The 21,995-nt window shown below is 40.3% G+C and overlaps 1 protein-coding gene across 1 annotated transcript; it reads right to left on the bottom strand.

Moving 5' to 3' along the window:
- Positions 1-12: 12 nt before the first annotated feature.
- On the bottom strand, positions 13-16,587 carry COPB2 (COPI coat complex subunit beta 2). The gene is made up of 22 exons (XM_030494439.1): positions 16,458-16,587; positions 14,634-14,771; positions 13,928-14,014; positions 12,480-12,606; positions 11,281-11,429; positions 10,211-10,357; positions 8,931-9,030; positions 8,662-8,804; positions 8,147-8,346; positions 7,460-7,570; positions 7,079-7,167; positions 6,890-6,996; positions 6,136-6,279; positions 5,023-5,153; positions 4,517-4,724; positions 4,188-4,298; positions 3,159-3,373; positions 2,811-2,903; positions 2,552-2,732; positions 2,349-2,417; positions 776-868; positions 13-362 (listed from the first exon to the last, which is right to left on the bottom strand). Exons 1-22 carry the CDS (start codon positions 16,458-16,460, stop codon positions 267-269), a joined length of 2,742 nt encoding a protein of 913 aa, XP_030350299.1. The 5' UTR covers positions 16,461-16,587; the 3' UTR covers positions 13-266.
- Between the last annotated feature and the right edge of the window lie 5,408 nt (positions 16,588-21,995).

The raw sequence follows: 21,995 nt of genomic DNA, 5'->3' as shown, positions 1-21,995 counted from the left end.
AGAACTAAGGAATAGAATGGTTAAAAGGGTTTTATTGAACTGCTTGATAAATGAAAACCTTTTTCAGGATGCACTGGAGCAGGCCTACATCTTTAATTTTCAACATACTGGAAGCTGATTCTTTTGTACAGTTGCTGGGTCTACCCTTCTTTCTACATGTACATGGTCCATTTGCAGTACAAAAATCAAATGAACTTGGAGCACACAGCCCTCAGCTCTTCGTTTCTTTGTTTGGAGTAATGGATTTGGTCATCTCAAAACTATGTTCACTCATCTAAGATCTCTTCGTCCAGATTGATGTCTGTGGTATCAATATCCTCCAGGTCCAAGTTATCCAAGTCATCTTCCAAGTCAAGCAGGGTCTAGGAAAAGAAAAGTCTAGATTAAGGGGATGCTAATATGGTTACACGTTAGCCAGCTTGTACCATGTATTTCAACATTCTGCTTAAGCAATCTGGTGGAATATAGATGTCAGAATAAGCTGTAGAGGGAAGCTACCCTCTAGATGATAAGAAAGCATCTCAGAGATGCAGCTTTCTACCACATCCTGACCATTTGTGTTGGGATTTCACCCTTTGTCCACAAAGCTGTAGGAACAGGTCTGTTACTGTGTACAGCTGCATGCAACAAGGAGGGATTATACACTGTACTGGTCCCAGCTGTCTGGGTCTATTACTGTAGAGAGTGACACTTTCTAGTAGGTTTCATCACATTATCAGTTGGAGCCTAATGTCAAATGAGTTTAGTGGTTGTTCATGAAAACTTATCTTGGTACCTTTTGATCTTTCATTGGAAGTAGATCAGAATTCTGCAAAACTGTCTTCATCACATCTTGTTTAGGAGGTGGAGCTGGTTCTTCAGCCTTCCTCTAACGAAAAAGAGATTCCTTAAGTTCTTTTGAATTTGAATGAATTTAACAAAAGACAACAACAGCAGACCCACAACCCCCCCCTTCTCCCTGTGGGTCTTTTTCAGAGCTTCCCACAGTAATTCTTGAACAACATCTTCACAGCCCTTTAGCATTCTAGTCCTCGCTCCAGGGGAGACTACTGCTTCCCCACCTAGTTTGTTTAAAGCAGTTGATGATGGAACTGATGATACAATGAAAATAACAATCAGTTAAATATCAAATACTGAAGTGCTGTCAAGAAAGCAAAGTGATTTTCAAGGTCCTCAGCAGAAAAGAGACGAGGCTACTTAAGATTGTCACAGGAGATTTAGCAAAGGTGGTAAATCTTGGTACTGGGGCTGGGCTTTGTGTTCCATACCTGTAATGGTTTAACGCTTACCCTTCGCACTTCACTGCTGCACAAGTTTTATCTTAATCTAAGTCATCAACAATGGTACTACTCAGTTAGCTGTATTTAGATTAACTCCTACAAAGCTTCCCCTATTCAGCCTCAGCTGTAGGAGAAACCTGCTGTTTTAAGGACTTCCATGCAATCATTAGTTGAATGCAAAGGTGCTCTGACATCTTGTTTTCAGCTTCTAATGCAAACTAGCTCTAATCTGCTCTAGATAACTTGTGCAATGCTATTTCTGTATGTTCTTTACCAAACGTGCACACAAGTTTGATTTTGCTGTAGTGATACTTGCTTTGATACACAAGAAGCAAAAAGTCACTAAAGGCGAGTTAACCTCTAACTACAGTTAGCTGAAGTAAGCTAACTTTACTGAACTGCCACTGAAGTTTTGTGGTGCATCTCCTATGAGTTAAAAAATGGAGAGACAGAATGGAAAGTTGTGACTTTCTGTTTCTCCCTCAATTTCCACTGCAGTTCTTTTAGAAGTTTATAGCCTCAATGAGCTGTGCCAACACCACTGTCTTTAAGAAGCTCTCACATTCTGATTTTCATGTTCAAATGTAAAATGTCTTGGACATGAGATTCCTAGTCAGTTAGATATGGAATAATCTTATTCCATAACCATGCACACTAGCAAAGAGCATGAAACATTTTTAACTACTGTAACACACAAGAGTTCGCAGGTTGCAACTCCTGAGCTTTTAGAAAGCTAACAGCAGTTGAGGCAGTGTTTGAATGTGCAACTGAAATTGGGTTTCTGCAGGATGAATTCAGTGGTATTGCTGTGATTACCCACACTAACAAAAGATGGCCCAAGTAACCACACAAAAGACATAAGTGCACAGTCAAGAAGTCATCAATAGTTAGAGAAGTAGATTAAGAGCCTGAGACAAAAGAACATGGAACTCAGCTGCAGTGCTTACAGTCAAGCCAATAAGAGCAAGGATTTGTCCATTAGTGGCAAAATATTCTCCAGGGCACATGTTACCATCCAACAGCAAAGTTCTTCTTTATTAGAATTCATCACTTAGTAGTAACACTGACCTGAGATGCCATTACTCCCGAAGGCTCAAATCCTTTCGCTTCTTCAAGTAAGTTTCTTTCTTCATTTGGCTAAAAGTAAAAAAACAAAACCAAAACACACGTTCATGGAATGTTTGAGTGGTTGCACTGACTTGCTTAGAGCTGATTTTACACAGCACCAAGTGTTCTTCTAGAGACAACAAGAACACCCATTTCTTACTCACAGTGACAAGGGGATATTCCCTGGCCGGCCGCAAGTCAGCGAGGCTTTGTTTAACGTACTCCTCAGCAACAAAAGCTTCCTTTAGTCCAGGGAAAAGATTCTCATACTCTGTAGGATCAGCGAGGGACTCAGCAGCTTTCTGATTGACTTTAGAGAGATTCTCCCGCCACAGTTTAACCACCCTGGAGATGCAAACCATCCATTACATTCAGCTAGCTTGGACAGCACTATCCATGCTCTGCACGTGCTTTAGAGGTTACCTTGAAACTTGGCTTGGCAAATATGTCCGTGCAAGAAAAGCAGCTTCTGGGAGGCGCCCGGTTTTAATGAGGAGTTCCAAACACGAGTCAAGCCTACAAGAGTTTAAAATGTGATTTTAAAGACTTGGTTTTTATTTAAGATAACCTATTTATCCTATCAAAGTGCTTTCATTTCAGGTTTTTAAAGTAGCAGCTGCCATAAAATAGCATCAGCTTCTCTTTACCTGCTACAATCTTTCTCTATGAAGTTTGAAGTTAGCTGTTGTTAACGATTTGAAGAACCTGAGGAGGTTCTTTGCACTTGGGAAAGCAGAACAGAACAATCTGCATCTCTTGTTTGCTACTTACTTTCCCTGCAGGAAGTAGCTCATAAATGCCACATTATTCTTGCCATCCTTTTCTGCTCCTTCAGCTAACTTATTCACCATGTTAGCGTTTCCTGAAGCTGTAGCCAGCAGCAGCAGTCCTCCGTAGTCTTGTGCATGGTGGAGACACTCCTGGGCTAAGCCAAACTGGCATTTACTAATGGCAAGCTCAGCAAGTTGTTTCCATTTCTGTTCTGACTAATGGTATGAAAAGGGGAGAAAGAGGGCAAGAAAAAAAGAGAGACAAAAAATAACCCTCACAATTCTGAATAGCATTTAAAGATTTTTCAGAGCACCCAACATGAACATGTAAGTTGACTCGTGAAGGTACCATATCCCACCATTACACTTGTCTTCCCTTTGAGATACTATGATTACTGCAGCTTCACAGCATGATATACCAAGTTTTAGCATTACACAGCTATAACATTACATAAAATAAACAGGTTTTCATTAAACATGGAGGGAGTAGGTAGAAATAACTTAGGCAACTTAAACAGTAACAACTCCCAAATTAACCTTCAGAATATAAGGCAGGCATTTGTGTCTGTAACTAAGTTAACATGCTTTATCGTTTAACTTCATTATTTTACAACAGGAACTGAGAGATCAAGTCTCTGAATAACAGCTATGGGATAAATCTCTGCCTGTCAGCTTTCCCGGTGCATCAGTCTCAGCCTGCCAAGGCTGGAACAAAGGCCTAGAGCTTTCAGCCCTGTCACCCCTCCTCTCACTGTTAAATACTGGAGATTAAGGCCTGGTTCTTGATTCAAGTTTTGTTTTCTCCAGAAGTTCCTCTAGTTTTCTGAGCAAACGTTTCTTCTGCCTCCATTCCACAGCTCAGATCCCTTTGAATTACAGACAGAAGAGCTTCAGCAAGGAAGTTGGAGGCATTTATACAGTGTTCAAGGAGCTGTACTGCATCCCCACATACATTTGTTTCTTATTACAGGGCCTCTTCAGATTCATAATACTCTGAATCAGTACGAATCACCAAAATCACTATGTTTACCTCTGCTTCCACTGCAAGCTGATACGCTATTTTCAATTCTCCAAGTTGAAGAGCAAGTTCAAAACGATGCTCTGGATCTGTGGATACTGCAAGAGCTTGTTGTTTGAAGCCCTAAAAACAAAAATCTGACAGTAAAGCTGTGACCCATCAGGTCAAACAAATGTTCTAACAAAAACCCTCTAAAAGAAGGTTACAGTATTCTAAAATACATATCATTAACCAAAGTTGATGCTTACAGCTAATATAACTGGGTTTGGCTTAGCAAACTCAATTAGAAACGTGAATAAACCCATTTATTAAGTTTTGTGATAACCAAGTAGTTTTCTTGCCTGTTTTTCAAGAAAATGTGCAACTCTGGTTCTCTGTTCTTTCGGAATGGTGGGCAGGACTTTGTCAGCCATACTGAAATCTCTTCTCATCACAGCCGTTTGATACTCAAGCACTGAGACCAGCAAAGAGTAGCTAACAATGTTTAGCTCTTTATCACCCAAATAAAGTCGGTTGTCCTTCGGGATATACCCCAAAAGATACATTGTTCTGAAACAAAACAAAGAATAGCCATCCTGAATAGATCCACTACCAAACAGTCTATAAAAACAATCCAGTAGCTCTTTGATAGCAAGAATACTCACATGAAAAGGTCACTTTTACTATACATACACATCCACATAACACTGTTTCTTCCCTCCACAATTACATTACTGCCTCAGAACATACATTAGCATGATACATAAGAAATAGTAGTAATGCATGCCACAGGTGACAAGGTTCGCCTTCTCTTAACTTGGCTGAGAGAACCTTTAACAGATGCTTCCAACCCAAAGCAGCAACTCACCTGTCTAAATGGGCAATGGTGACAATTTCTCCTCCAACATAGTAGTTGAGTCTGTTCACAGAACTGGTGTAAATAAAGCAGTCGCCTACCCACAAGCCTGTTTTCACAATCTCCTGGATCTCACCAAGAACCTGCGAATTAAGTTTGATTTAATTAGATATATAAAAAGGTACTTTTGGATAGCACTAAGATTAGTGCATTTCCAAATTTAATTTAATATTCCATACTTAATAGCCAGGCAAGCTGCAAAAATAAGTTTAGATACAGGTTGGAAGTACGTAAATCCTTTTAGCTCTAATATATGAAATCTCTACCTTAATTCTTAACTAAGCCAATTATAAATCTAGGAAACAAGCACCAAGCTAAGCATTAAGCAAGATAATCAAAGACAACTTTCTTTCTGAAATGTTTTGCTGACATTTCACAGCATGATTATGTTTCCCACTTCTCAAATTTCAGTAACATTTCAAAACTTGAAAACTGCAGAAAAAGTTTAAGCTATGGAAACATTCTACCCAGAAGTGTTGTAAAATAACCTTTGTAACTCTGGGAGAATAGTAAACAGATGTCCAAAGAGAAATGCAGGCAAAGTCTGTCATGCTGGGATTCAAACAGGGATGCTCTCCCCAAGTAACCCAAGTCAAATGATTAACAGTGATCCTCAGACACACGTGGTACCCAGTGTTCTGGAAACTAAACTTTAATAAGACTATAAGGACTAAATTTGCTCCCATGATAGATTTAGAGAATCGTAGAACGGGTTTGGGTTGGAAAGGACCTTAAGATCGTCCAGTTCCAACCCCCTGCCACGGGCAGGGACACCTTCCACTAGAGCAGGTTGCTCCAAGCCCCTGTGTCCAACCTGGCCTTGAACACTGCCAGGGATGGGGCAGCCACAGCTTCTCTGGGCACCCTGTGCCAGCGCCTCAGCACCCTCACAGCAAACAACTTCTTCCTTATATCCAACCTAAATCTCACCTGTTTCAGTTTGAACCCATTACCCCTACCACTACAGACCCTGATGAAGAGTCTCTGTCCAGCATCCTCATAGGCCCCCTTCAGATACTGGAAGGCTGCTCTAATCCTATTCAATTTTTTTTAAACAGAAGGTACCTCAAAAGCATCTTCAATTCCATCTTCAGTGACACCTTCATGTGTTTCTTGGGCTGCTGCAACTTTTTCTGATAGGTATTTCAGAATGAAGAATGACTCTTCTGTAGCAATGCAGACAAGCTCACCCGAGTCAGACCAAAAAATCTGTATCATCAGAATCAATAACAGCGCTGGTTTAGAGACCCCACGTTAAGAAAGGAGGATGTACAAATTAAAACATATTAACTCTAACAAAAGCTTTAGGACCTGAGAAGCCAACACGTACAGGGATTTTTTTTCCCCCCCCTCTGCTGCATGACCAAGAAATTTAAGTTCTTACTTTATCATAGAATCAGCTTGGTTGGAAAAGACTTTTAGGATCATCAAGTCCAACCTCTACCCCAGAACTGCCAAGTCCACTACTAAACTATGTCACTAAGGGCCTCATCTACATCCCACAGAACTCCTGCTACACTAGGGACCAGTGTCTCCAAGACTTTGCTGACCTGATTGGCATTGAGTTTCCTACTGTCCAAGTTACTATTTTCCCTCCTTTCATTAAATCTGAGTATTTCTTTAGCTTACAGAACCCATTTCTGCTAGAAACATCTATAATTTAGAACTGGGGCGTGGATCCAGAGCCAGACACATTCGGGCTGCTTTATCATTAACAGCTTGGCTTCATTCAAGAAAAATCAGCAATCTAGTAAAAAAAAAAAAATGAAATCAGTAAACACAGAGAGGTGAATATCTTAAGTCACATCTCGAAACTCACATGTTTAGGCTGAATTTCAATCCTGCGAATCAATTCTGTGTTTTCCCAATCATAGAATGCCAAACCATTAACAGATCTGACCCCCAACAGGAAGCCACCGTAGATGCCTGCAAGAAAATAAAGGTGGAAGAAATCCACATCGTGCAAAAAAATGCACCAACATATCTATATTTAAAGGTAAATTCTTACCTTCTGCTCCAAAATCAGGTTTGAATGACTTCTTCTCTTTGAAGTTTTTAAATATCTTTACAACACTGTTGCTCTCCCTGATTGCGTATCTAAAGAGAGATTGCATTGTAAAAGAAACAACCCAAACCACAAAACCCCAGGCACTATTCAGCTTCCAAAGTAGCCAATTACTACAATAATAAACTGCTACCAAACAACTGCATTTGATTTATCTTCAAAAATTAGCAGAGTCCTGGAAATCGGAATTCTTAAAGTAGGAAAGTTACTGAAAGTTCATTATCCACCCAGGTTTTAGTCTTCAGGCCAGCGTGGTTTGTACAGCCTGAATACTAGCAGCAGCAAGTTTAAGTTAATACAAAGGAGAGCATCTGCAACACTTACTCTGAAGAATCATGTGCCCACACGAACTCCTGTGCAGACCCAAAGCTCTTGTTTCTCAAAGCCATGGCTGTGTAGATGATGTATTCACCATCACCGCACACTACTACAAACCTAGAGCATGAGACAGATGCATTTGTCAGATATCTGTGTCCAGTTCAATAGGCATAATCAAGTAGATCAGTGATTTGAAAAGTCAAAGGCCCCCAGCCCAATATAATCACTGCCCATGCAGACAGCATGAAAGAGTTTTGTACATTGCAAATAAGTCACAGCAATGGATTTTGCTCCATGCCATGTTGCTAGCTAGTTCCTATTCCCTCTTCCTTCTCGTCTCCACTGTGCAGTTCTTGTACCTTGGATCCCTTAACCTTTTCTTTTCATTCAGCTTATCTGTTAACAAAAGACAATTCAAGAGAAGTGATAAAAGAATGTGGTTTGCTGCTATTACCTCATACATTTTGTTTGCATGCCTCTTCCTCTACCTACAGTCCAACTTCTCTGTCCAAGGGCTGAGCTCATATAGGTGAGGCACACACTCTGAAGTTACAGTGCCTGTGACTGATAGACCTCTCCATCACCAGCCACCAGCACACATGCAACTAATTTCTTTCACTCAAGAAGTTTTCCAATATGAAAGGAAAAAAGGAATCATAAATGTCAAACACATTTTGTTCTTAAATCTATTACCGTCCATTGGGGTTGTGCTGAATTGTCTGAGGATAGATTTCACAGCTCCCCATGTCCTTTACAGCCAGTGGTAACCTTTCTCCATCTTTGATTTCAGCATCTCCCATAGCTTTCAAGTTGGCCTGTTGGACCTCTGAATGCTTAGCCCAAATAATCTTTCCATTTGCATCCATGGACATGGCAGGTTCTTCACGACCAAGCTACAAAGTGTAACATAACAATTAAGCAGATGGAGAAAATACACTGATTTTCTTTTCAGCTGAAAACATAGAATCACAGAATAGTTAGGGTTGTAAAGGACTTTCAGATCATCTAGTTCCACCCCCCTGCCATAGGCAGGGACTCCTAACCCTAGACCGTGTCACCCAATCTAGTGAAATGACCTGCCTCTGTCTAAAAATGCCAAGTAAAATGCTGCATTTCAGTGTTTCATATATCACAGCATCAGAAATCACTTGCTCTATACACAGGACAGTGATCAATCACCATTTCTCATTGCAAATCATTAACTGTACCTTAACAATAATGCTGCCTTCATCATACCCCAAAGCCACATTATTGGATCCTCTTAAACTGGCCACACACCACACTCTCTCCATGCCGTAGTTGAGGGTACTTTCCAGGCGGTAAGTGCTTGAATGCCAAATGCGCACAGTTCCTAGAGGAAAAACAAACATGACTTTTATCTCCCAGTGCGAGGGCAGGAGATGGGCAGCCACACCACAAGGAGAGTTCTCCCCTAAGTTCCTCCCCTATGCTTAGGTATCAGAAAATACACAATTACCATCTTCTGAGCCTGTGATAATGATAGGCAATTCAGGATGGAAGCTGACACAAGACACATTCTGAGCGTGTCCTTCCAGTGTCTGCACACAGGTTTTGTTCTGGAAAAACAGAAACAAGTTGGAAGCACAGGTAAAGATAACAAACACATTGCTACATTTTTATCTTCCTTTCCTAAAAAAGGACATCTCCCTCCAAATCTAAAGTTTACCTTAAAACACATTTCTCTAGATTTCTTCCAGTAACATTTATTTCCAAGATGCTCAAACAATAGCATGAATGTATTAAAAGCTATGATTGTATTGAGTGAATTTCTCCTCCCCAGAAGAAAGTATTCATTTCCCTTGGCACAGTTGTTTTCCTCTATTTTCAGATGTGTTTCTGCCTAAAAGATATGCTTTCTCAAAGCCATGCAGCACAACAGATTAAAGGAAGACAGAAAGCTGAGTTCACTGCAAGAAAAAATCAGGGCAAAACATCTATCCGTATCTAATTACATGTGAAGACAGATGTAATATTGTCTTTGTTGAGACTGTTTATTCACACCGTTGTGAAAGGTCTATTCTGCTTGAGACAACCCAGACTAGACAACATAACAATGTCTACAACTGTACATGGTGGCAAAATCTGAAGTACTGTTATGCAACAGTTATTACTGCACTGCATACTTGAACAGCAGCAGTTTAACTTGGGTTTACTCTAGGGCAACATGTTTTAACAGCCAGAAAGTACTACTAACAAACTTTGTCTTGCCTTTCTGGCCCTTCATGCACTTAGGCACTGGAAGAACTTAATAGCTCTAGGTTCCAGCAACAGAATTGAATCCCTGGATTCAATCTCCCTTTCCTGTAGGGCATTCAAACAAGCCACCTCATGACCCCTGCAAACTGTCAAGTAGAAGTAAGTGCATGTCTATGCATGCACACGTGTGCCTATGGAAATGTGCACAGGATGAAAAAGGAGAGGGAAGGGAATAGAGAAAAAGGAAAAAAAAAAAATAGAGAACTGAAAGGATGGAAAGAGTTGATACATTAACACAATTTACATTGAACATGGAAGAGTAGCAACTTAACCAACCAAAAAAAGAGGTTCAAGAGGCAGGATTACTACGTTACGAGAAAAACATATCATGAAATATTTCATCCCCACTTCCTTCTTTCCAAGGAAAAATGGAGAAAAATCTGTTGGTGTATTCAAGTCCTTTCCCTCTTTCTCTGTTTCTTCACTAATGGTTTTGCTTTGGCAGTCTGCACAAAAGTTTAAGGAGAATTGAAGACATACCTGGTAGTCCCAGATCTTAACCAACCGGTCATCTGCACCTGAAATGAGATATGGTTTGTCTCCTCCACTGTAATAGTCAATGCAGTTCACTCCTTTCTCATGGCCTTCCAAAGTAAAGTTGGGTGAAGAAGAGCCAAGCTGCCACACCTGCCCAGAAAAAATTGCATGTAGTTCTTCAATCTTTTGCATCCAGGCCAATCTTGGCAAACACAGCAGGTATTCAGATGTATTTTACAATCCCAAAGACACAGTTGTTTTCCTAAGTGAGGAACCTGAACAACTGCTTATCAAACTACCAGTGCTCACCCCTCCATAGACAGAAAAAACATGCTGAGCTGCACACACCTCAAAATAAAACCATATGAGACATGGTTTGTTAGAAAGAGTACCTGTTTAGGAAATTAACTAATAGACTTAGAAAAAGCAATCAACAATTTGTGCATACAGAGGTTGCCCCCAGCTGTGTCCTGAATTGTATTCTTTCTAGTTACATTAAATCAATGACAAATCTCATGCTAAATAAGGACTCAAAATTGATCAAATCAAGTTTTAGATACACTGCTATTTCCCCACGATTATCACATCAACTCAACATTTACGAACACCTCATCTCAGCATCTGAGAATGTATGAAATCACACTTGGCGCTTCACAGCCAATATACTGGTAATTTCTAGGGGAAGTGAGGAAGTCTCACTGCTCAGATGTCTGTAAACATATAGTCCCAGGTACTTAAATACAGTTTCACAGCAAGTGAGACTCATCAGGGTATACCATGAGAAGGTTGAATACACCTTTGGAAACAATTCAATAAACAGACAAAGGCATGAAAATAATGGGAGAAACACCTTTTAATCGTAATTTAAAAGGTTTTACTGGATTACTTAGTAGGTGCACAGTAACCCAAACAACATTCAGGTCTTTGTTCAATAAAAATTCTAGTATTGCACCTTCTTTTAAGAATTCTGACCCACTGTCCATACACTATTATTGGTTTGTGTGCTCTGATATTTACTAAATGATGAAAAAAACAAGCCCAAAACCCAAAAAAACAAGTTACAGTTTCTCTACCTTGATTGTCCTATCCAGAGAGGCACTGGCAAACTGATTATTGTCTTTTGGGTTTATGACAATCTGCATGACATAATGGGTGTGTCCTTCAAACACCTGAGAACAAGACCATTTTTTATCCCAGTCCCAGAGTTTAATGAGCATGTCATCTGAAAAACAGATAAAAACAAACAGCCAAGCTTCAGTTAAATATGTTCCAATATCTACCTTCTTCAGCTACATAATCCTTAATAAGTTAAAAGGCTCACTCATCTCTGCCCCCTTGAAAGGGGTTGTTACTAATACCCAGTGTATTTTTCACTACCAGCCCCTCCTTCCAGAAGGACCACAAGAAGTACAAGTTTCTCTAAAAGACTGTTCAGTAAAAAGGTGATAAAACTAAGTAAGCAATACATTTGTCTTAAAAAGGGGAGAGTAAGAATTGATATTAAGTTATTGAACTATTAATCCTAAAATACTGGGCAGACATTCAGGAATTCAACCTGCCTTGTTCTGCAGCACCTATCCTGATGAGCACTAAGGAATAGGAAGCAGAGGCAACCAACATTTATTTCAAGTGTAAATGTATTAGCTTCAACAGTGAAACACAGAAATACATGGTCCTTCTGATTCACAAGGCTCTCCGCATTCTTGCAAAGCTCTGACTGCATTAGCAAGGTTTCCAGGAATGAAAAGGCCCAAGTAACACAATGCAGATGTTCTTAGGGAAGACTTATTGGGATATTGTGATCTTCCAACCATTGATCACCTCAAATAAGAGAGCTCAGTAGTATTTGGGGAAGAAAGATGAAAGTTATTTGCTGCTGCAAGTCAGATTGCCAGCTGAAAACACAGTCCAAACCTTTATGTAATTTCTTTTTTAAACAGAACTTTAGTGCAGCAAACTCTCAAATAACTGGCACATGTATGAACCTTTACTCTGGCAGATATTAAGCAACAAGGTTCTTCAGCTTTCTCTGACAGGAGCATAAGCTATTACATTTAAAATTATAAGTACAGTTTATATCTCATTAAAAAAACATGAATGCATCTGGCAAAGAAATAACATTAAGGGACAACTGTCATGTTGGCTGCTTGCTCAAGGATTCCTGTTTCAGCAGAAAGAGTTAAAAACATGCAATCCCTCACTAGACAGGAAACAGAAGCCTAAAAATGGCTGGTTAATAGATATACAAATAGATATACCAAAGAACTCTTACCGCTGCTTGTCAGTATGAAAGGCTGTGTGGGATGCACAGCAATGCAACGAATGTAATCTGAATGGGCTTCAAACATGTGAACTCTTTCCAAGGTGTTATAATTAAAAACTCTGATTTGCATGTCATCCTATGAAACGAAAGAAAGCCCACCATTAAATACACCTTATGTTCAATGCAGGGTAGGTAGAAAACAATATATTCCACCACTGAAGAGCCTCTAACAATAAAATGCTTAAGAAAATGTATTTTCTGTACACCATTAATGATACAAAGCATGCTTTGATTCAGAAGTCTATAAATTACCCAAACCTATTCCAAGGCATTTATGAAATAGGAAAAACTTGAACTAAATTTTCATTTTTAAAAGATGTATTTAAATGAGTATTTTGATTTAAAATTAAGAAAAAGTGCAAAAATGCTTTTAAAATTATGAATGCTTCATATGAAAATGACTTTCTCCTACATAAAATTTACAGTGTTAATGCTTTGGGGCCAGGAGGAAAGAAGTTGTAGCTCTAAGCCAAGTAGAAAGGTGATTTCAGCTTTATTTTTTAAAGTTGAGCTTTGTTTGGGGGGTGAGGGGTGGATACAGTTTTATTTCTGATACAGTATTACTAAAAGCAGTATTCCCAAACCTTTAAAAAAGAAAATAAAATTGGAGAACGATCTGACAAGGAATAAAACATCAGGAAAAACTTATGTTTTACCATGTGACCTTGATTTACAAGGCCATCAGAGTAAATTAAAGTTTGTGATAAACTCTACATTACTTGTTTTATCCAAAGCATTTACTTTTCCTCTTTCACACACGTGCCTGTTTAAGCAGCAACACCTACAGAAAACACTCTTCACAATAGCAGAAAACAACAAGTATGTTCTTTTGAGACCAGCCTATCAGTGTAACGAACATGGAACACAGCGAATAAGCAATGACTGATGTCACCTTTTCACAGTCACTAAGACTCAGCCATGGTGCTGCAAGCAGCTATCTTGCCCTTTCCCTACCACTTCTTGTTACTGCAGAGGATTTTTCTAGGGGTAAAACTAATAAAAGAAGTATTTTTAATATAACGAAGAACAGAAGTAGGAAAAAACTTCTAAGACATCTTACCCAGGATAGTCAATAGTTTCATCTTAGTTGAAGTAGCACTACTAATATTTAGTCAAAATGGGGTGCTGAGCATGTTCCAGTAACAGTTTGATCTAGATCTACCTTACGCTACAAGCAGAATTAGCAACCATATTAGGTTGCTCTCCTTTGAAACAAAAAGTTTAAGTTTCTAAGCTAACTTCAAGAGCAAGATTTTTGGGAAAGCATAGTGACATATTCCTTTCTCTTCTACAATTTCAGATCAAATCACATTATTGTGGTGTACAAAGGAACAGCATGAAAATAAACGGGAGAAAGTACTACTACATATGGAAAACACAAGACAACAATAGCTTACAGCTCCTGTAACAACCCAGTTCTTCCTTGCCACGAATTTGGCAGCTCTCACTGGCAGGTCACACACTTCAAACGTCTTCACCAGAGTCTAAAAATAAAAATAAGAAGTTCATAGCATCAGAGAAAACATCAGATTTTATATGGTTGGGGTTTTTTACTATGTTTTAGCATGTTGTATTTGGCAGCTCTCCAAGAATCCTACAACACTACATGCACACTTTTCAAAAGCAACACAGCTTTCCAAAGAGGCAGGTACTTGCCTGTTCTGTTCTCCTAACATCGTTATGCTCTCCATCCATTCTTAACCAACCCTGCCTCCAAATAGTTTTGGAGCTCCTGCCCAATTTCAGCTATACTTGATAGACAGGTAAAGATCTTACAGTTCCTACAACCTTCACAAATACAGATGGCAGAGACAAGACACACACACCTTGTCTTTCAGAAGGAAAGGCATTAGTTTGCAAGGAATCCACGGAGATAGATAAATCTTGACAAATAAATTTTTAGGAAAAGAAACATCAATAAAGTCCCAGCTAAAGATACTCCTTGTGTATTATTACAGTCACTTTTGCTATAAGACAGGGGAAACTACAGTCAATTAGTGGCAGCTATTTCAGACTCTTCTTGTGCATCTAGTATTGAAAACAAGAATTTATACATCCGTCAGTTATGAAGACTTCATAAAAAAAGAAAACCAAAACCATCACCTGTGTTTCATGGTTCCAAACACAGACACTGCCATTGTAAAGGCTAGCCAACATCCATGGTTCCGTGGGATGCAAGTCTACACTCTTCACCCGGTCAGACCGAGCTGTTAGCTTCCGTTTTATATCAAGTCTGAGAGGCTACAGGGGAAAAGAATTGACAATGCCAAGTTATTCAACACAAAACTGGTGCAGAAATATGATGGAAGAAGAAAAGCTGAAGTTAAACCTTAAAATACAAGGACTCAATCCTCCTCTTCAGGAAGACAGAAGACAACTACTCTTTTCTGTCCATCTGCTTATTTGTTTTTTGTAGGGGGTTCTGTAAACATCACATCCCTACCAGTGGCAATGGGTCAATTTAATTTACTTTTGTGAAATTCAGAATTTTTTCATGCTGTAAAAAGTATTTCCATCACAGGCAAAAAAAAGACTGCACTGCACGTCTTCTCTGTGTCCCTGAAGTACTAAAGCAAAGAGAATTTGCTTCTAATACAACTGTTAGAAAACCAATCTTCCTCCTACTTCACCTGAAAAACGGGTGGAAAAGCCACTTATCACAAGTAGACACAACAACATTTGCCCATCATAAATTTATTTCTTTCCATAATTCCAATATGAAGTTTTAGAATGCAACACTACATTGTAAAAACTGCGGAATAGAAACGTTTAAGTCTTTGCCTTATAAAGAAGGCTTTTACCTTCCACCTTCATCACCAGCAACGTAAAGCTGGAGTATTTCAAAGGCATTAAGTATAGCAAAGTGATTTTCTAAAATATTTGAGGCATAGATTCATATAGACACTCAAAGACTGTTGAGCTCATTTAATGCTGCTGGCATTTTAGATCAAAAAACTTAATGGGTAATATCTGATCAAAGAATGCTGCACGTGTTTAGTAGTGGAATAAACTTAGTAAAACCTGCAGTTACGTGTTAGACACTGCAAGGAGGAAAAGATATCCACTTGTCATGTAGCATCTGTAACTTATGGACACAACATCTGAAATCTCAACTTTTGACAAGGGCAGGCAGTGACAGGACAAGGGGGAATGGCTTTAAACTGATAGAGAGGAGACTGAGATTAGACATCAGGAAGAAGTTCTTCCCTGTGAGGGTGCTGAGACGCTGGCACAGGGTGCCCAAAGAAGCTGTGGCTGCCCCATCCCTGGCAGTGTTCAAGGCCAGGTTGGACACAGGGGCTTGGAGCAACCTGCTCTAGTGGAAGGTGTCCCTGCCCGTGGCAGGGGGTTGGAACTGGACGAGCTTTAAGGTCTCCCTTCAACCCAAACCAGTCTGTGATTCTACAATGGTAGAGAATGTAGTTGTGGTTTATTTCTCCTGCCATAAACACTAGAAAAGCAGGCAAGGTAATCGCACATGATTCTGTGCTTATCCTTTGAACTTACTACTGAAGACGAGACTACAGCTGACCTAAGAGGTTAAGTGTAACACGTACCCATAGAGCTTTTACACCCGTTAATACCGCCTGATGAATACCACACGAGTAACACAGCTCAGTGTATCTGCTCTGCAAGTTCAACCACAGGGATGCTGGGGGACTTCTAAATGCTTTCTTCTTAAGTCATACAACTTAACTCACAGAATAACACCACAGCTCCTTCAGGTACCATGGCGAGAGGGCAGCCCGGTGCCAAAGGGCCCGTCCTGCCCAGATCCCAGCCCAGCTCCCTCGGGCAGGGTCCCGACACCTCCAGGCCCGGCTCCGCACTGGCCCTGGCGCCCTGTGAGGCCTCCTCCTTCCCCACTCCGCTCAGGGGCCGGGCTCCGCGGCCGGCCCCCGTCCCCCCGCGCGGTCCCGCACTCACCATGGCGCCGCGCCCCCGCCGTCGACCGAGCTGCCGCTACGGACCGGCCAGGTTCCGACCCGCCGACGTGGAGCTTCCGCACCCGCCGCTCTCGCGAGAGCCACGGCAGAATGCCCCAGGGCCTCGCGAGAGAAAGGTGACCTCGCGGGATGCCGGGGTATGTAGTTCACAGCTGCCGCCTTGGCGGGGCTGCGCGGGGCATGCTGGGAGTTGTAGTTTGGCGGGTGGAGCCGTGGGGGGGGCTGTGAGGGATGCTGTGGGGTGGTTCTTTCTGTGCATGGCGTTTGGTGCGACCTCGGGCCTCCCGACTGGGTGATGGTGTGGTAATTAATGAGGATGAGGATGAAGATGAGGATGAGAATTAGCGGCCCTGTCCAGTTGTGGTTGACCAAGGGAAGAGACAGGCTTTCTGACCACCACTGTATGGTCTGTCAGTGTGCGCCATGATGGCCGCCTTGGTGAGAGGGGCCAGTAGCTCAGTGGAGAGGGTGGCAGGGCCCTGAAGCAAGCCCCTGGAAGGAGCCTGGCTTGTCTCTCCCTCAGTAATAAAGACACAAGCCTGCAGACTGTGTGGATGTGGAAAGCTGTATTTCTCCTCTTAATCTTCCTGTCAGCTAAAGCGAGAGATCCTGCAACCCCAAACATCACCTAGCAGAGACATCATGGAGAATACGAGGTTTTGGGAAGCATCAAAACACAACCACTGCTGAGGACATTTCACCTAGCCCTGCTGCTAGATTGAAGTTCCACCTTTAATTAAAAATTGGAACCCCTTCATTTCATTGTAAAAAGGAGGATATCTAAATTCATTGGAGTTCAGTTAAAGAAAATACTCCTCCTGATACAGGTGCTCACCTGAGGATTAGGAGCCCCATGCGCTCCATCCTACAACACAGTAGGAAGGATTACATTGCCCTGAGGTGTTTACAAAGGACATAAACATGCAAACGGGTGACAGAGAGATTACCTCAGCTCCTGTTACTTTCACTCCAGGGGAGCAAAGACAGTAAAGACAGACACTTAAAATTTAAAATAACACAAGCCCATGAAGATAAGTGAGAAGAGAAATGCCTGAAGCAAGAAAAGGGGCATAATGTTGTCAACAGTTATGGGTGAGTTTAGACTTTCAGCTTTCTTTAAGGCTTTCTTTTCACTTTGAATTCATTATATTAATGATTGCAGAATAATGCTTGAAACATTTGAGTGCAGAATTTCAGGATGTAGAATCTGGACAATATTGCCTCAAAGTTATGATTTGAGTAAAATTCATGACTTTTGAATCTAACTCATGAGGTGGAACACTGAAGAAGATGCTGCAACGCTGAAAGAAGAACTGTAGGGGAAGGATACCCATGTTAGAGAATGTAAGTAGTGGGGGATGACACACATGGTATATTTTTCCTTGAAAACCTCAATGAGGTCCTATCCAGGGAGAGATGAGGGTGTTCCAGGGGAATCAAAGACAGCAAGGAAAGCAAGTGGAAGATGAAGGAATAGAGCTTGTTAGTCAAGAGAATAACAGCAGGGAAAGGAAGAAATTCCTTTGCCATTAGTTTCTCCTGGGAAGTTGTGATAATAGAAAAAGTCAAGTGCAGAGAAGAGGCACAGGACATAAGCCACGGCTGGTGTTATGGTAGGAGAGAATGAAATAAATGAAATAAAGCAATAAAATTTAGAATAAGAAATGTTTTTCACAGCTGTTTGATTAAAAGGTGCCGGTTCTGAGTCAAGAAAACCATGATCCACAAATTGCTACAAACTAAATGGGTATACAGAGGAAATGGTATTATGTATTTGTTTTCCTTTCTTGTTCTCTATGTCGTGTACTGGCCACTGTTTCACCAGGGGTTAGATACAAAGTAGCTGGAACCATGGGGAGTCTCTAAGAAGACTTTTAATACAGACGTTAAAGATCAAAATGTCTACTTTGTTTGGTTTGTTGGGTTTTGAGAGGGTTTTTTATGTGACCCAACAGCTATTCTTATACCTGTTTACTGAAAAGTACTTTTCAGGTAGAAAAACCCAACACAATGGTTTTTTCCCCAGGTAGTGCAGCAGAATGCAATCATAGGCCTTGCTTCCTTAAGGAACCAGAATAAAGCTGTGGAGAATATTTACAATGTAGTGTCTAGTACTGTTCTATAAGTGTCTTGTTAGAAACACAAAAACAGCATTTCAGTAAAGTGTGGATATGTGTGTGTGTAATGAAGTGTATTATAAAGGAACTGGTAATCCAGCATTGCAGGATACATTTCCTGTGGGTACAAAGCTACTTTTAAATCTCTTGAAAGTTCTCAACACAAAGCATTAAAAAGGACCTTTTTTTATGACAAAAACTGGGTGTTCTAAACAAGTGGCCAGCTAAGTGCTGGTAGTTGAAGCAATTTCATTCTGACACATTAAAATTTGTCAAGCTAAAAAATGGACTGGAGCTCTGTAATAAAGGAATTCTGCACATTTTTATTGTTGGTGATTTAGTTAGAAACACAGCAGCTATAGTGGGATTGCAACAAGAGATACAACGGTTGTAAGGAGGGAGTAACTGCGGTACTGTTTCAGCCTATGGCTAATTTCTTCTTTACAAGAGTTCTTGCACCTCGGCATAGCCAATCCATTCGACCTTGCTTTCCTGACATTTCAGCTTAGATCCTTTTGGCTAGGAAATTATTGTCAGGGTTCGAATTTGTGTGTCAATAAAAGGTTTTCTGGAAGCAGGATAGAGCATTTTCACGTAAAAAAATAATACAATATGGTTCTTGCAAAGAAAAATGTGCAAGTAGTTTGGGATACCAATCACAAGCACCTATAGTTTATCCTCAGCGTACCAAACAAGAAGGTAAAAACACCAGGCCACTTTCTTTTTCTCTGGGGTAAAGACTAGAGGTCTAGAAATAAGAGCTATAACCATATGACTCATTCTATATGCTTGGAAATTCACATTCAGGCAAAAATCTAACAGACACTCTCAGCTAGATCCATACCTGCTGTAATAAATGTGGCATGTGCTGCTGCTTGTTGCAGTAGGCAGCTCAGTCCTGAGGGTCCATTATTTCTTTGCCTTCATTGTTCTACCCAGGATGCCACCCTTCCCGTGTAAATTCTTTGTTCCTCTAGACTTCAGCCATTGCTTGTTTTCTTTAGGGGGATGCATGGCACCTTCCAGCATCACTGCATTTCACTTTGGGGCTCTGTTTGCCAGCATCTGAGAGCTTGACTAACTTTATTATCTCAAGGCAGTATTACGGATGGCTTGCTAATTTCCTAAGTATTCTCTGACTTATCTTGTAACCTGAATTACTGTATTACTCTCATTAGATTCTTCCTTTTAGCATATACAGAGGCTTTTATATATTTAGGTCAACTCTACAGTATTACAAAGTGTTTATTTCATATGCAAAATTAATGTGAAGTGCCAGGAGTTAATACTTGCGGTGCAGTGAACTGAAGTAAAACTCATAGCAGCCTTAGCTTGGAAGATAGTAAAGACTGATGGAACACAGTGGGTTTAAAGAGAAGGTGTTATTAACATGTAGGTGGCAGAGCTGTGACACAAACCCCACCGTAAATCTGAATTAAAAGCTCCCTTGAAACGATCGTGTTTTACTTTATTGCAGATCAGGGATGCAGCGGTGTCGTGGAATGCGGTTTGTCTCTTTCGGTCTGGGATGCCCAGCCTTTCTCTCTTCTCACTCTCCTGGAAACATGCTAGCCTTGGATACAATCCTGACTCATACAGAGATCAGAGTATTACACTAAGTAGGATAATGAGGAATTAAAATGCCGGTAAAGAGATCAGAAATTCTAGCAGAACTGTCAAAACTGTAGAGTTCATATTAGGAAAAAAATAATCCTGTCCTCTCCAAACCCTGCTTCCTGCCAGTAGCAGCCTGATGGTGCATAAACCGATGGTTTCAAACGAAATGGTTGTTGCTTCAAATACAGTCGTGTATGTGGTGCATACAGAGAAAATAGACACTGCGGTATGTAAAGAAGGGATTGGAAGTTTTGTGTTTGAAGTCACCTAAAATAATATCACCTGACACTTTCATTACAGGCCTGCCTTTCCAACTGACAATGCTGCCAAACTTCAGCTCTGTGGATTTAGATTCGTTTTGTATTGGATCTTCATCTGAACAAGGGACCTGTGTCAGCTCATTTTTTCTAGTTCAGTGGAAAGGTTTAGTCATTTTTGAAAAGGTATTAAGGGAGTACAAAAAAAGCTTCTTTAAAATCAGCAACAGGATAATCATCAATATTTTTAGCAGTATCTGATATGGACTTAATTTAAGCAGAAAATATAACATAGCATTAATTGTATTAGCACAGTAAGGTACCTTCATGCTAATAATGAAGAGAGAGATGTCCATAATCGGGGAACTCTGACAAACAATGTTATCAGTGAGAGTGAAAGAAGTGTTGTACATAATAGAGACTCCAGTTCTTACCCTCTTGTGCTTCTCTGAGTACATTTGATTAATTAGATAAATGCTATCTTTCTGCCATTCATGTAATCACTTAGCAGGAATTATCCTGATTGACCTGCTAGTGCTTCTGATTTATTAACACTTGCTTCTTTGTATTTTATTGTCTGGAGGCCAAAGTCACCATTTTGGCATGAATCCATTTCCATTAAGATTGGTGGCAAAAGGGCAGGCCTTGAAACCACAGAAGTGGTTTGGAATGCAGCAGTATATCCTCCCAGGTATTCCAAGTTTAGAGCATAGAATTTCTTTTTTATCAGATTTACAGTGCCTTCCACTGCAGCAGAATGTTGGTATTAATGTTCTTTTATTGAGTTTTGAGGTTTCAGATCAACTTACTCCATTTTCTCTGCTCTTCTTTAAATCTATCTGTCAAACTGTTTCTAAGATCTGATTCAGCAAGCAGTTTGGTGTGCCCTGAATATAGTCTTGAGATAACATAAACTAGAAAACTTATGAAATGATGTCTTCTTGTCTGAGGAATAGCAGTCCCATAGCTACTTCAATATTCTTACGGCGATATTCATTTCAGGACAGAACTATTAATTTATTTTCACTTTTAATTGCTATTATATATTATTAGTTTATCATGCTGACCACAGGGTTGGAGTGTTCTTGGGAAATGATTCAGCACAGGGTTTTCTATAAGCTTGCAGAAAATTTTTATTGGATACTATTACCAATCAGCAGAATGATCTGTTGCCAGCCCTCTGGAAAACTGAAACTACTGTGTGTGTTTTCTGTTATTTCTAGACAAGATTGACATAACAAGAGTTATTTTTTATCCAGATACAGAGCAGTAATAAAAGGAAGTTTGAAAACAGCACTATGGACACTTAGTCAATGTGAAAGGTTAGTAGCCAGACTTTGATCATTGACTATGGCTTGTGAATGAACAAAGTTGATTGTTTCCTCTTGGTCAGGTAGTTTTGAGTTTTCCAGATGCAAAGCTGTGGTTTCAGCCCCTGGTGTCACATCTGTGTATACAGTGTACATAGCACAATCAAACTGTCAGAGCATGTTTATTTAGTTAAAATGAACCAAACAGTATAAATAT

This window comes from Strigops habroptila, chromosome 8 (genome assembly GCF_004027225.2).
Source record: "Strigops habroptila isolate Jane chromosome 8, bStrHab1.2.pri, whole genome shotgun sequence".
Classification (NCBI taxonomy): Eukaryota; Metazoa; Chordata; class Aves; order Psittaciformes; family Psittacidae; genus Strigops; species Strigops habroptila.
The sequence above is the reverse complement of the archived record's forward strand: the minus strand, read 5'-3'. Positions and strand labels throughout refer to the sequence as shown.